This window comes from Lithobates pipiens, unplaced genomic scaffold (assembly GCF_037356315.1).
Source record: "Lithobates pipiens isolate NorthernLeopardFrog02 unplaced genomic scaffold, aLitPip1_a1.2 Scaffold_16, whole genome shotgun sequence".
Classification (NCBI taxonomy): Eukaryota; Metazoa; Chordata; class Amphibia; order Anura; family Ranidae; genus Lithobates; species Lithobates pipiens.
In genome coordinates this window covers 451888524-451902792 of record NW_027507748.1, presented here as the reverse complement: position 1 = coordinate 451902792, position 14269 = coordinate 451888524, and the positions used below count along the sequence as shown (strand labels likewise).

The 14269-nt window shown below is 39.5% G+C and overlaps 1 protein-coding gene across 2 annotated transcripts in view; it reads right to left on the bottom strand.

The window, feature by feature from the left end:
• JADE3 (jade family PHD finger 3) overlaps nt 1-14269 on the bottom strand; it is a 133134-nt gene continuing 118865 nt past the window's right edge. For both annotated transcript variants that reach the window (XM_077482803.1, XM_077482802.1), the window contains one exon: nt 1-12117. In XM_077482803.1, coding sequence (XP_077338929.1) covers nt 11240-12117 — 878 coding nt within the window. In that variant the 3' untranslated portion in view covers nt 1-11239. The remainder of the gene's footprint in view (nt 12118-14269) is intronic.

The following is a 14269-nucleotide window of genomic DNA, read 5'->3' as shown; positions in this document are numbered from 1 at the left end:
TAAGGTTGCCAAATACATAATTTAATGAAAAAGTTTTTTTTGTAAAACAGGGACATCAGAAAAGGCTCAGTCCGTTTTTGAAAATTGAATATATACATATTTATATATGTAAAAACACAAAGTAAAAAACAAAACATAAGCTGAAGTATAAAGTAATAAGGGAAGAACCATTTGATGGACACAAGCCAATCTCCTTCATTAACTGCAACAAAACATAATTTACAAGTGCTAGGTAGACACTACCGTTCACGTGGAATTATTTTGAGTTCATTTCAAGCAATATTTCAAAGATTAGCACCAGTGTAACACTTTTCAGAAAATATTAAATTTAGGGGGCCAGTCACAACATTGCATTGCAAAAATGCACTTGGTGTGCTTTGGTGCCATTCATTTTGATTTTTCATGACACTACAATGAACTTCCACAACATACTTGCATTGTAGCGCACTAGAGTGCATTGTGATACACCAATACAGATATACTGCAGGCAAAATTTCCCCTCCGCTTTTGGTGTATTGGCAACCCATTCAAAACAAGGCTGCCTTATTGCAATGCATCTAAATATACAAGGGTTAATGGGTCCTTATGGTTGTATATTGCATGGGCTTGGCTGTTCAGATCACATGGATAAGAGAACATAGACAACCTTGGGCAGAGTACAACACCCTGCCTCCAACTCAGGGTCAGTAAACATAGCACCAGGTTACACATATTCCAATTCATCTTTTATAAATTGCAGCAGTTCTCCAAATTATAAATGACTAATAGCCAGGCAATAGAAGAAAGTATATTCATTTTGACACATGGGTTGATTTACTAAAACTGGAGTGCACAAAATTTGGTGCAGCTCTGCATAGAAACCAATCTTCCAGGTTTTTTTTTTTTTGTTAAAGCTTAACCACTTCAGCCCCAGAAGGATTTGCCCTAGAGCTGCACGATTCTGACCAAAATGAGAATCACTATTTTTTTGCTTAGAAGATCACGATTCTTGTGGCGTAAAATCTTTCACATTATACAAAAAAAAGAGAGCTAATTTTACTGGTTAGTTTTTTTTTTTTTTCAATTCATGAAAGTAATTTTTTCCCCCAAAAATTGCATTTGATAGACTGCTGCGCAAATACAGTGTGACATAAAATATTGCAACAACCCCCATTTTATTCTCTAGGGTCTCTACTAATATATATATATATATATATATATATATATATATATATATATATATATATAAATAAAACGTATGGGGGTTCTAAGTAATGTCTAGCAATTTCTTGAAAAAAAAAAAAAGATTTGAAGTGGTTAAACATTCCTAATTTACATACAGAAGTCTATTCCTTTGATGTAAAAGACAAATTGATACAATGTTTAGACTTCACATTCCACTGATAGAATGTTTTAAAACTTGGCAGACTGCCCAGACTTTGAGACTGAGAGCAGAGAGCAATTCTTTACATACCAAAGATTGGGAAACCCTTTGTCAAGATCGCAATGGGGAGAAAAAATAAAAATCACGATAACGAGTCTCGACGATTAATCGTGCAGCTCTAATTTGACACCTTAATGACAGCTAATTTTTTGCGATACGGTACTGCATCGCTTTCACTGACGGTTGTGCGATGTGGTACTCAAACAAAATGGACATCTTTTTTTCCCACAAATAGTTTTCTTTTGGTGGTATTTGTTCACCTCTGCGGTTTTTATTTTTTGTGATATAAAGAAAAAAAAAAGCAACAATTTTGAAAATAAATAAATAATATTATATATTCGTTTTTGCTATAATAAATATCCAAAAAAAAAAATTTCTTCCTCAATTTAGGCCCATATATATACTTCTACATATTTTTGGTAAAAAAACAAAAAAACGCAAGCAGCGCATATTGATTGGTTTGCGCAAAAGTTATAGCATCTGCAAAATAAAGAATAGATTTATGGCATTTTTATGTTTTTTCTTAATAGTAATGGCGGCGATCAGCGATTTTTAATTGGGACTGCGAAATAGCAGCAGACAGTTCAGACACATTTTTTGGGACCATTGTCATTTATTCAGCGATCGGTGCTATAAAAATGCACTGATTACTGTGTAAATGTCACTGGTAGGGAAGGGGTTAGCACTAGGGGGCGATCAAGGGGTTAAGTGTTTCTTACTGTGAAGGGATGTGACTGACTAGAGGAGAAGCTAGATCGTTGTTCCTAGCTAGTAGGAACAATTTGTCTCTCCTCTCCTGACAGAGCTGGGATGCGTGCCCACGACCATCGGCTTCCCCGCCATGCAGTGGGCGCCTGCTCGACGTACAGCTACGGAGATTTGTGGGAGAGCCGACCTGCCATAGTAGAATGACGGTGGCTGGTCGGTTCGGGGTTAAAGGTGAACTCCAATTTCGAGAAAAAATTGAAAATCAAGAAAAAATATAGCGTATGCAATTGTGACACAAATCATATTGTGATTGAATGTTATTAAAAAAGATCTTTCCTTTTCAATCTGCAGCTCTGTAATTTTCTGAAAACGCAATACAATATGGCTACCCCCAGAAACATAATTTCCTGCTTGTGCGATTGGCTCACTGATTTTCCCAGAAGTCTGCACTAAGATACAAGTCAGATTTCAGCCATCCCCTGCAAAAAAAATAAAATTTTGGCGAGATACTCCCAATAGCAACCCGTCTAAAGGGATGTAGTCCCTGCAGCTTTTCTCATTAGTACCCTACAGTTGCTGCAGCTGATAATCATTAGACTCACTTTCCCACATGGACACAGACATATACACAGGGATTTCTTCAGAATAACAAAAGGTAGGAATCTGCAATGTTTGTTAAAATCCTTGCAATGAACATGGATCACCCAGGGAGGGAAAAAATTTTTTTTCTCAACAAAGTGGAGTTACGCTTTAACTGAACAAACTGAAGTAGATTGGCTACCATGCACAGCTGCACCAGATTTTGCACTCCCCAGTTTTAGTAAATCAACCCTATTGTATACAAAGGGGAAAACACTCAAAAATGTCACTTCTCACTGAACAAGACCAACATCACAATGGATTGGTGAACTGTGTAGTTTTGCTAAGACAAGCTCATGTATAGTTAAAGCCTATTAAAATGTGTTGACTGCCTATTTAAAATTTGTGCCCTTTCCTGCATTTTCTCTGAATTCTCAGATTATGAATTGTTAGCAAGTCACTAAATGATGATAGATTTGTATTCTTACAAAGCACCTACTACTTTTTAGGTTCAATGCCAAGAGGTATATATATATACCTATATTTGCTGAATACAATGTTCATCTCCAATCAGATGTTTTAGGTCAGTGAAAAGCCAACCGGGGTTGCTCACCCCTTTCTTGGCACACCACAGTTTTGATATTGTAATTCCTTTGGAAACACCAAGGTTCCAAGTCTACAGCTATGTCATCCACAATTAAGCTGATCAGCTTTCTTACATAAATGTAATTTGATACAAAGGATCTAGGCTTGGAGACTTAAACCTGGTACACACACCGCAAGGTTGCACAAAAAACAAAAAGCTCTGGTCAGAGCCACTGCACTAACCATGCAAGGTTAGTCCAGCGATCTCCCAGGCTGAGCTGTGTTCTGACTAGGGGGCACCCCTCTCTCCCCCCCCCAGAACACTCCAATCAGCGCTGATTGGAAGTCAGTCGGCTGCTGGTTTTTCAGCACGCACGGCCAGCTTCTGTAGGACAGACTGACATACACGTGGGCAGAATGATGGCTGGTATTTTTTTGTATCAGCAAATGTCTCCCAACATTCTGTCCCTGTGTATGGGGCTTTACCGCCAAGTTTAAAAATAACCTCTAATCTACTGGAAAAGCAGGATAAGGACTTAAAGCAGTAATAAACTCAAAACCAAAACTGTAATATGTTGCAGCTTACCAATCCACAGATGTGCTGGCTGTATTTGTTTCTTTTTAAGCCCCCCCCCCCCCCCCCATTTTTTTCACCTGGTGACCTGGCCAGCAACACACTTCCTATACAGACACCACTCTGGATTAATGAGCGGGGGGGGGGGGGGATTTCTCACTCTGGGAAGGTGGGGTGGGTGTTAGGTTTTAAAGTTTTCCATAAATAAAAGCTGATAATTTTTAGCATCCCTGTAACAAACAACACTTACTGGCAGAGGCGTGACTAGAACCTTCAGGCCCCCGTGGTAGAAACTATAAAGGGCTCACTGACCCCACAGTGACGACATGCCAGGCCCGGGTCGCAAGTGCAACCTTTGCAACCAAGGTGGTTCCACCACTGGTGTCATTTTTTTTATTTTTGTTTTAATTTTATATTAGAAGCCCTGTTGGGAAGCTTTGGTGAAATATCAGAGGTCTAAACAGAGACCTGAGACAGAGAAAGAAGATTACGGATACAAACCCTCAATCTACATCTCTGCATCCTCAGATACACAGAATGGACAGAAATAGCTCTGTACAGGGCTTCCTGTTCATTCACAAACTGAACCATAGTAAAGTTTACTAAGCCTCAGTTATGAATGAACAGAGTCGGTACAGATCACAATTAAGACAAGCACCGGGTCCTTCTTCCCCTGACAGATCCCCGCAGCAGACAGCAGGAAAGGGGAGGGGGGAGACCCGGCAGTGCTGAGGGGAGGCCTGGGGATCACAGCAAGAGTTGGATAGGAGGGGTGGCATGTAGAGGAACAGATCCCCTCCATTTTCCTCCTGCAGCCACTGAAAAGCTGCCAGAGGAAAATGGAGGGAAACGGTTCCTCTACATGCCAACCTGCTGCTCCTCCTATCCAATTGCGATACCTGCATGTACACCCCTACTTACTGGCCAAATCACTAGATGAAAATTGAAGAAAGCATAAAAAAGGAAACTAATATAGCCATCACATCTAATAATGAAGGGTTATAGCCCTGACATTTTTTTCCCCCCATATGTGTCCCATTGGGGAAATTTCCTCTCACATCCTGTCCAATAAAAACAGGAAGTGAGAGAAAATCCCTGAAAAGTGAGAGAATCCCTGGTTGTCACCAGATCTAGTGTCCCAATTGGAAGACTTCTCATCTTTTACTGTTGTAGGGACAAACCAAAATTTTGAATTTTTCCTTTACTTTCACTTTTAATGAGAACCGTAAATATGACAAATCGAGTATGAAGGTCCCTAACGGGGGTTCAGACAGGAATAAAAACCTGACAGGTGGTTCTAATCCATGTCCGGTCTATCCAAAAAAAAGGTTTTGCCTCTAGTTATACTTTAAGTATACCCAAATTACTATCTTACTTTTTTTTTTATGTCTAATGGCAGATACATCCACTACAATGTGCTACTTAATACCTCAACGTACATACATCAGAATGTTTCAAATGTTCCTGTCTGTTTGGAACCATAAACAAAACATTTTGCTTCTACAGATGGATTTTTTCTGCAGCATAGATGCAAAGTTTATTTAAAGTGCAACTGTGGTCAATTTTTTTCAGCTCTGAATGAAGCGGAAAAGTTATTATCACTGTTAGCTTTTAATTACCATGTGTATCCCTGTTTGAAGTTTTCCTTAACTTCCAATCACAGTTAGAATGTGATCACTGAGACAGAATGTAACAAGAAATCTCCCCAACAGGGTCTCAAACATTAGGAAAAAAAACCTTAGAAGCTGTAGGTAGGAGATGCTGGATCCGAAACGGATTTCGCTCCTCAGTAAATGATACTATTAGGCCACAATGATTTTAGCTAGGCAGCTCTCTAATACAAAGGCCTCAAAAGCATCTCAGGCAACCCTGGAAGAAGCAAAGTGAATAAGGGTGCTGCACCAAATGTATACAAGACCAATAAAACTTTTTTATCAGAGAAATTCAAAGTTAACAATTCAACATGTTGCAAATGCTATAAAGGTCCTCCATTTATCAGAGCTAAGAGTGCTTTTTTTAAAAAAAAATCTTACTGGTTAATAAGTTAAGTTAAATCTGCCTTTTGTAATCTAAAAAAACACTTCAGCAGTTAGTTGAGAGAGGTCTAAAAACCAGCTGCTGAAGCATGTTTTTGGATTATTGGAGTTGTTAATTATATTACCTATTAACTAGTAAGAGTCTAACTAAGCAAAGTAGGCCCTGAAAAAAGGGGAGCCTTATAGATCCCAAAATGTGATGCTTATCTAATTGATCTGTGATGAAATATCTACACTGATCAGCCATAGCTTTATGACCACCTAATATGGAGTAGGTACCAGTTTTACTGCTAAAACTGCTCTGACCCATCAAGGCATGGACAACTCTAGAACTCAGAAGGTATAGTATCAGGCACCAAGCCATCAATAGTAGATCCTTTAGGTCAGTGATGGCGAACCTTGGCACCCCTGATGTTTTGGAACTACATTTCCCATGATGCTCAAGCACTCTGCAGTGCAGTTGAGCATCATGGGAAATGTAGTTCCAAAACATCTGGAGCACCAAGGTTCGCCATCACTGCTTTAGGTTCTAGACATTGAAGTTGGGTCTCAATGGACTGGACTTGTTTTTCCAGCACATCCAACAATGCTTGATTGGATTGAAATCTGGAGAAATTGGAGGTCAAATTAACACCTTGAACTCATTGTGTTCCTCAAACCATTCTTGCAGTGTGGAAGGGTACAGTATTCTGCTGAGGGAGGCCACTGCCATCAGAGAATGCAGTTTCCACGAAGAGGTGTACTTGGTCACCAACAAAGTTTAGGTAGGTGGCAAATATTAAAGTAACACTCACATGAATGTCAGGACAGAGGTTTCCCAGCAGAACATTGTCCAATGCACCACACACTGTTGGCTTGCCTTCGTCCCATACTGCATCCTGGTGCCAGCCTTTCCTTAGGTAAAAGATGCACATACATCCAGCCATCCCCATGATGTAAAAGAAAACAGAATTAATCAGACCAGGTCACCTTCATCCATTGCTCCGTAGTCCAGTTCTGATGCTCATATGCCCACTGTAGGCTCTTTTGTCTATGGACAAAAGGCAGCATGGGCACCCTGGAGCAGGCTGCAACTATGCAGCCCCACACACAACAAACTGGGATGCCAATTTTTTCTGCTTTTAACACATCAGCTTCATGGACACGTTTACTTGCTGCCCAATACATCACACAACTTTCTGATGCCATTGTAATGATATTCACTGTTATTCGCTTAACCTGTCAGGGGTCATAATGTTATGGCTGATTGGCCTTCTATAATTTTTGGCTCCTTTACTATACTTTCAGCAAGAAAAAAAAAAAATTTTTTACGCTTTTTGAAAAAGAAATAAAATGATAAAATGTAGATGCAGCACACAAACTATCTGAATACAGGACAGAAACAAAACAAAAAATTAACAAAAATAGGTGTGCGTCCAAAGCCCAGCGTATATAAATCAATGTGCCAACAAAGGGAAAATGTCACTTTGTCATAAAAAAAAAAATAGTAATACATAACAGCTTCCAGGCCACCTCATGCACATATAATGCCACAGGGCGGCCCTTCAGCGTGAAATCATGTACCTATACAACTTTTTTATTTTTGTTGGGGTCCGGGGCGAGTGTGCACACCGCTGGCAATCCACTCCCACTGTGTTTGGACACAGCGAGAGCCAATTTGTGGGTCCAGCGGACCCGATGTTCGCTGGCACCCAACGATCGTTTCTAAGAGAGGCAGAATGGTGGTCTGCCTATGTAAACAAGGTAGATCACCGTTCTGTCAGAAGGGAAGATGAAGGAACATGGATCTCGGTCTTCACCCAGTCAAAGCACCCCCCACACAGTTAGCAAGCATTTCCAGGGAACACATTTAACCCTTTGATCACCCAATGCTAAAGCCTTCCCTGCCAGTGTCATTAGTACAGTTTGTCAACCAAAATGTAGCAATCCCACTAAAAATCACTGATCGTCGCCATTACTAGTTTAAAAAATAATAATAATTACATAAATCTATCACAGAGTTTGTAGACACTATAACTTTTACGCAAACCAATCAATATATGCTTTTTGGATTCTTTTTAACCAAAAAACTGTAACAGAATATATATTGGCTTTAACTGATGAAGAAATTCGATTTTTAACAATTTTTTTTATTCGGCATGTTTCATAGCAGAAAGTAAAAAAAAGTTTTGTTTTTTTGTTTTAATTGTCAGTCCTTTTTTGTTTATAGCGCAAAAAATAAAAACTGCAGAGGTGATCAAATACCACGAAAAGAAACCTCTATTTGTGGGAAAAAAAGGACATCAATTTTATTTGGGTACAGTGTTGCACGACTGCGCAATCATCAGTTAAAGTAACGCAGTGCCGGATTGGGGGGAAAAAAATGGCCTGGTCATGAAGAGACACAAGCCTTCTGGAGCTGAAGTGGTTAAAGAAATTTCAGTGCACATGCCAATAAGTGCGAAAGATTATAAAAGTGAAGGTTTGTTAAAACGCTCTCCTTCACTGTGATAAAAACTGCATACAGACAGATGATTTCTTCCCATGCTTTGCCAAGTACTGCAGCCACTTACCAGAATTGCATGATCTCTGTACATTAAGAGATTGTTAGTGCATATGATGTAGATAAACAGGCCAACTGCTGTTCCAGTGGATTCAACATATGCCCCAATAACACTTGGCATGAATACAAGGCATGTCAGCACCAGACGAGTGAAATTTGAAAGCCAGCCATAACACGCTAACTATAAACGCTATATTCTTTATTTGAAAAAGACAGGTGTTTGCCATGTAAACTGAGTGACAAACATGTATCGCCGTGCCTTCTGCGGGTGTGATGACATGATTAGGCCACGCCCAACGAATTTAGTTTGAAGGAGGGCACAGGGTTTTGGAAGCGCAGCTATTTTTGTTCATGTACAAAACCTAATTGACAATATTAAAAGTTCCTTCAACTTTAAATCTAACTCTATTCAATGTTTTGGATAGAGTGGGAAATTCCTGCCACACCCTGTGACACACGTACAAGATTTTTTTTGGTAGTGGGGGGTTGGCGGCGAAGTTGTCCCCAGAACAGCAATAGTTGTATACACAGATGTAAGAAACAAGCATGTTGCAACACAACTTGGAAAAAAAAATGGCTGAATGAGTTATATGTAAATAGCAATTAAATACCTAACTGCAAAAAATACAGCACCTTTGGTATCAACTCTGTAAATCTTTTTAAAAAAAAAAAAACCTAAACTTATGAATGAAAAATTTAATATAGGGGGGGGGGGGGGGGAACCCTTTGCCACAGTAAACAGTCTTTGCATCATTTTCAAACCTAAACTGCAGAAATGGCAAAAGATGGTTGGTTGCTTTAAACTGAAATTGTTTTGTTTATAATATACTTTCCATAAAGACAATTTGTAACTAATTTGCTAATTAGATCACTGTAAATTTACAAACATTAATCACTTAGAATATGTTCACATGTACTATAAGGAAGTTGCATAGCACATCCTTTATGTTTCAGATGTAAAATGGTGTACCCAAGCTGACAAAACTGTTGCCCACGCTTTAGGGTAGTGATATTTATTCATTCTTTCTGGTGGGTCCAATTAGGAAGAGACTAAACTGTTCAAATGCAAGACTGTTTTGAGTAGTCTAAAGATCAGCAGATATCTGATTTAAAGCAGAACTAAACCTAACTTGTAGAAAAATGCAGGCAGGCTATTACAGAGAGACATGCTGTGTTGCCTGCTTGCAGTTTTCTTTTAGATGAACACCGATTTGCACATTCCCAGCACACTCTGGCTGTGCCAGAATGACTGACTCCCTTGTGCATGCGCAGGACATCTTTCCCCACCAGTTGATCAAGAGGCCAAAAACCAGGTACACAAGGAAAAGATGACAGTGGCCGGCAAGGGATATAACCATTGCATTGCTGGAAGATTGAGGCGAGTATATTCCAAAGTTTTATTCTGCATTAAATTACGATACTGACCGAGTGATGCATGAAAAAGGAAAACGTGGGCCAAAATAGACTGGTTTAACACACCAATTATAAATTAAAGAACGTATATGTAACAATGCAAAAAAGTAGTACTAAAGTAATAGTACTAAAGTCTAAACGTTTTTACTTTATTGAGGGAGGACAACCACAAGCTTTTAGTTGCATACTTCCTTCGCACCCTTAAACCATCACTATGGGAGACAAGACTAGACAGTAAAATGTCATTTAAAAAAAAGACATGTCCCCAGTGGTCTTTGTGGAGAAGCAGAACTGAAGCAGTTAATGGATGACTGCAGTAAAGACAGCATGACCCATTTTATTAGGTGAGGCATTATCTACTCTTGGGCTTGTTTTTGCCCTTCTCAGTGAAACTGACTGACCCTTAAACTCTTTGAAAAAGTTCAGTGAGAGAAGACCAGAAGCAAGGTATTTCTTTACCTTATGGAGTGGCGGGTGGGATAGAGCTGTACTCTAGTCCAGAGGGAAGAGGAGGGAGCTACATCTAAAAGACTTTTTCTGTGCATCCTTCGAAGGCTCAGCCCTGAATTATTAACAGCTAAGGGTTCACAGGTGGTTTTCAAACATGGCAATCATATTACACTCCTGACAACATTTGTGAAAACACTGTACTTTGGTAACATGAAGTTGCAGGGAAAAAGACTAAGCAAGATAGTCAGGAAGCTGTAGGAACAGCAACCAGTCACACAATTTGATCAGGTCAGGCTCTTTCTGTAAACATAAAATATTGTAGTGTTTATTGTTGTAAAGACTCGACAGTGTCTTTATTTAATCTTGATTATGATTTTCTATGCTCCTGTCTTCTGTGTACCGGATTGATGATGCATAATAGACAGCTACCTTTTATTTCTGTAAACAATAATAATTTGATGTTGGCCTCTGCTACTTGTCTGGGTAAAATATTTACAGGTTCATTGCACAACTAGCAATTTTTGTACATAGGCCTTAAAAACCACAAACTGAAAGCAAAGTATTTACAGAAGCACTTGATGCTTTCACCCACTGGCTAAGAGAACTAAAAAGCATAATACAAATTATACAGGGCTTTTTAGCCACATAAATTAAGCAAATAATATGTATTCCTTATGAACATTTCGCTGGTACAAAGAATATAAAAAATCTTTTTAAGATATTTGTGCATATTATTTATCCAGTTGTACTGATAAAAGGATGAGAATGCTAATTTTGACAATTTTAAAATTTTCAGGAAAAACAAAAATTTTAAATAAAAGTATTAAAAACATATGTTTTCTCTGTATTCCACTGGGGGTTCACAGACCCACCTTTGGCATTTAGATATGTAATAGCACAAATGAATGTCTCTTCCCAACACTGTATTATCACCTCTGACCTGAACTGTGTGGAATCATGTTCTTTTTGCTTCTACTACGATTGCTTTTTTTTGAGTCTCTGCTGGGGCTTTCATGACTTGGGTTGCCTCTCCATACTCGTATGTGGTCTTTATTCTCATCGCTTTCCGCTTCCGAGTCACTTAGTTCAAGGTCAGGACAATAGCCATCATTATCTTGGTAAGGAGTAACAGATGATGGACATTCAAGAGGCTGTTTGTTCCACAAGCGATCTTTTGTAGATTGTCTCCTTTGAGGTTTTTCACAACTTTGAATATCTTCCATGGTCCTAACTAAGCTATTTGTTGCTTCTTTGAACGATCTATTAAAATGGTCCAAACTGGATTTCCTAAAGCTACTCTGGCTAGTCAAATGACATAAAGACTCTTCACTGTGAAGAGTTTGGCTTGAGTTGTCTCTCTGGGATTTGTCTCCATGCAAAAGTCCATTAGATTTTTTTGACTTTGAAGGCTCATGCTGAACTTTTCCACTTCCGTTTGACGATTGTCCATGGATTACAGCTTGTAGGGACAAAGGTTTACCTGAGCTCCTAACTCGTGATGTTTTCTGGGAACCTGGGGCATGAGTGTCTGTCCGAGAGTTATTTGTGCCGAGCAGCCCATTGCTTCTTTGCTCAGAGACATGCCTAGTATAGTATTTGGTACCAGGATCAGATGACCCTTTCTGTAGCACTCTGCTACCGCTATGAGAAGAACTTTTTTTCTTTACAAGAAGACCCGATTGGCTTCCAGTTTTCACAGAGCTATTTTTACAGTCTGCTGGGGGGCATTTTGGCATTTTTAACTTTAATGTAATTCTAGGAGGAGGGTAGAACAGTGTATTTTCCAGTGCACTTGATAAAGGTTGCCCTAGAGATAAAAACACATATATATATTAGGCAAATGCTTTACTGAAATATAAATAACAATAATAAAAAAATTGTAATGTTATAGATGAATAAGTATTGCCTGCAAAAGGCTACATCTGCCAAAATAAAGCACAGTTTAGTTACGGGTAACGCCCAGTAGTTTTTCTTATTTATCAGGCCTCAAGAGCAAATAAGCCCCACCACAGCTTTTTATTTTCAATACAACATGGCTTATAGTGTCGAAGAAGCATTTAAATGAAATGGGATACCACTCAAAATAATCTTCTGTTTTGGTTAGAACTGGATATGGCTGAAACAGCTGGAGTTTGGCTACTTGGTTGCAATAGTTTATTGCACTTCGGCCACTGGACCTGCATGAAAATGATCTAATAGGCAAATTGTCTGAGCTATATAATCAGACTCTGTATCATCTAGTGAATGTTTTAAAAACTAAGAAAGGAATATCATTTGCAGCTATTATTTTTTAAGTTGGAAGTAAACCCTCCTATCGCTTTCAGCCAAGGAAGCTGCCATCTTGGCCTCCGTTTAACCACCTCAATACCGGACACGTACATCCCCTTCCTGCCCAGGCCCATTTTTCATCTTTCAGCGCTCTCACTTTGAATGACAATTGTGCGGTCAATGCTACACTGTACTTTTTTTCTGTCAGTAAATTTTGTAACTAAGTAAATTTTCACCTTCTCTTATGTGCGCTGATGAGGCGGCACTGATAGGCTGAACTGGTGGGCATTGACGAGGCGGCACTAATATCCCGCACTTATGGGCACTGATATGTGGCACTGATGAGCACTGTTAGGCAGCACTGGTGGGCACCAATAGGTGGCAGTGATAGCAGTGACTGGCATCGCTAATGGGCACTGATTGCTGCCACTGGTGGGCTCTGATCGCTGGCATTGGTGGGCAGTGATTTATGACAATGTTTTTCACTATTGTAATCAGGGCACTGATGATCAGTGCCCCGATTACATTCCTAAATGTCCCCCTGGGTGGAGATGCCACTGATTGGCTCTCTTTGCCCCACACTCTTGTTAGTGTGAGGCGAGGAGTGCCGATTAATGGCACTTCCTTGTTTACACGTGACCGTCTGTGATTGGACACAGCCGATCACATGTTTAAAGAGCCGCTTCCGCAGCTCTTTCCACAGATTGGGGGACGCGCCGTGTCACAGCAACATGGCGTGGCTGCAATCGCCGCACTGCGCACCCCCGCGAGATCAGTCATATGACAGCGTCCCAGAACAAGAGCCGCACTGCCCCGCCGTCATTTGACGACGGGGTGGGCGGTAACCAGTTAAACTTCAACTGTCATGGTGCTACACATGGGATCAGTTATGACACCAGACATTGGATAGTTTCACAGTCTGGTTGAGTGCACAACCAATGTGACAGCTACATTCCCCTGGCAGGAATGTATCTTTTTTTAACACAGAAATAATGGCAAAAAGCAGGACTTTACAGGTGCCAAAACACATGTACAACTTTTGTTTAAAAATTACAAATTTTTCTTTAAGTGGAAGTAAACCCATGGATTTAAACAGTTAAAAAAAAAGGCATGCCGGGTATACTAACTGCACATTGGCTGTGCTCTCAGCCAAACTATCAAACCATCCAATGGCTGGTATCATAACGAATCACATGTGCAGCACCATAGCAGTTGAAGATTAAACAGAGGCAAAGATGGCAGCTTCCTTGGCTGAAAATGATAGGGGAGTTTACTTCCACTTTAAGTATCAATTTCTTTAAAAATGACAAATGTTCAAAGGACACATAGTTCATACAACAGTGCAGCCACTTCTGCTCTACGTGTTTCCCCTAAAGGAGCTTCCACAGGAGCTTTAAAAGTACTGCATAAAGTTGATACTACGAAAGAAATCGATAATTGTGAATATTAAGCAATTGTATTGTGACAAACATTTCATTAAAGAACACATAGTATATTGTTAAGCATAATTACACACACTCATCACATAACAGACAGGGAAATAAATGCCTACAGATACTTTAAAATCAAATGCTTGAATCAATTGAATATTACCATTCCTCTAGAGCCTAAGTCAAGGGGGCAAGTTGCAACCATAGGGAGAAGAAAATGTTCTGAAATGTACAAGACTAAAAAGTAATATGTACATTTAA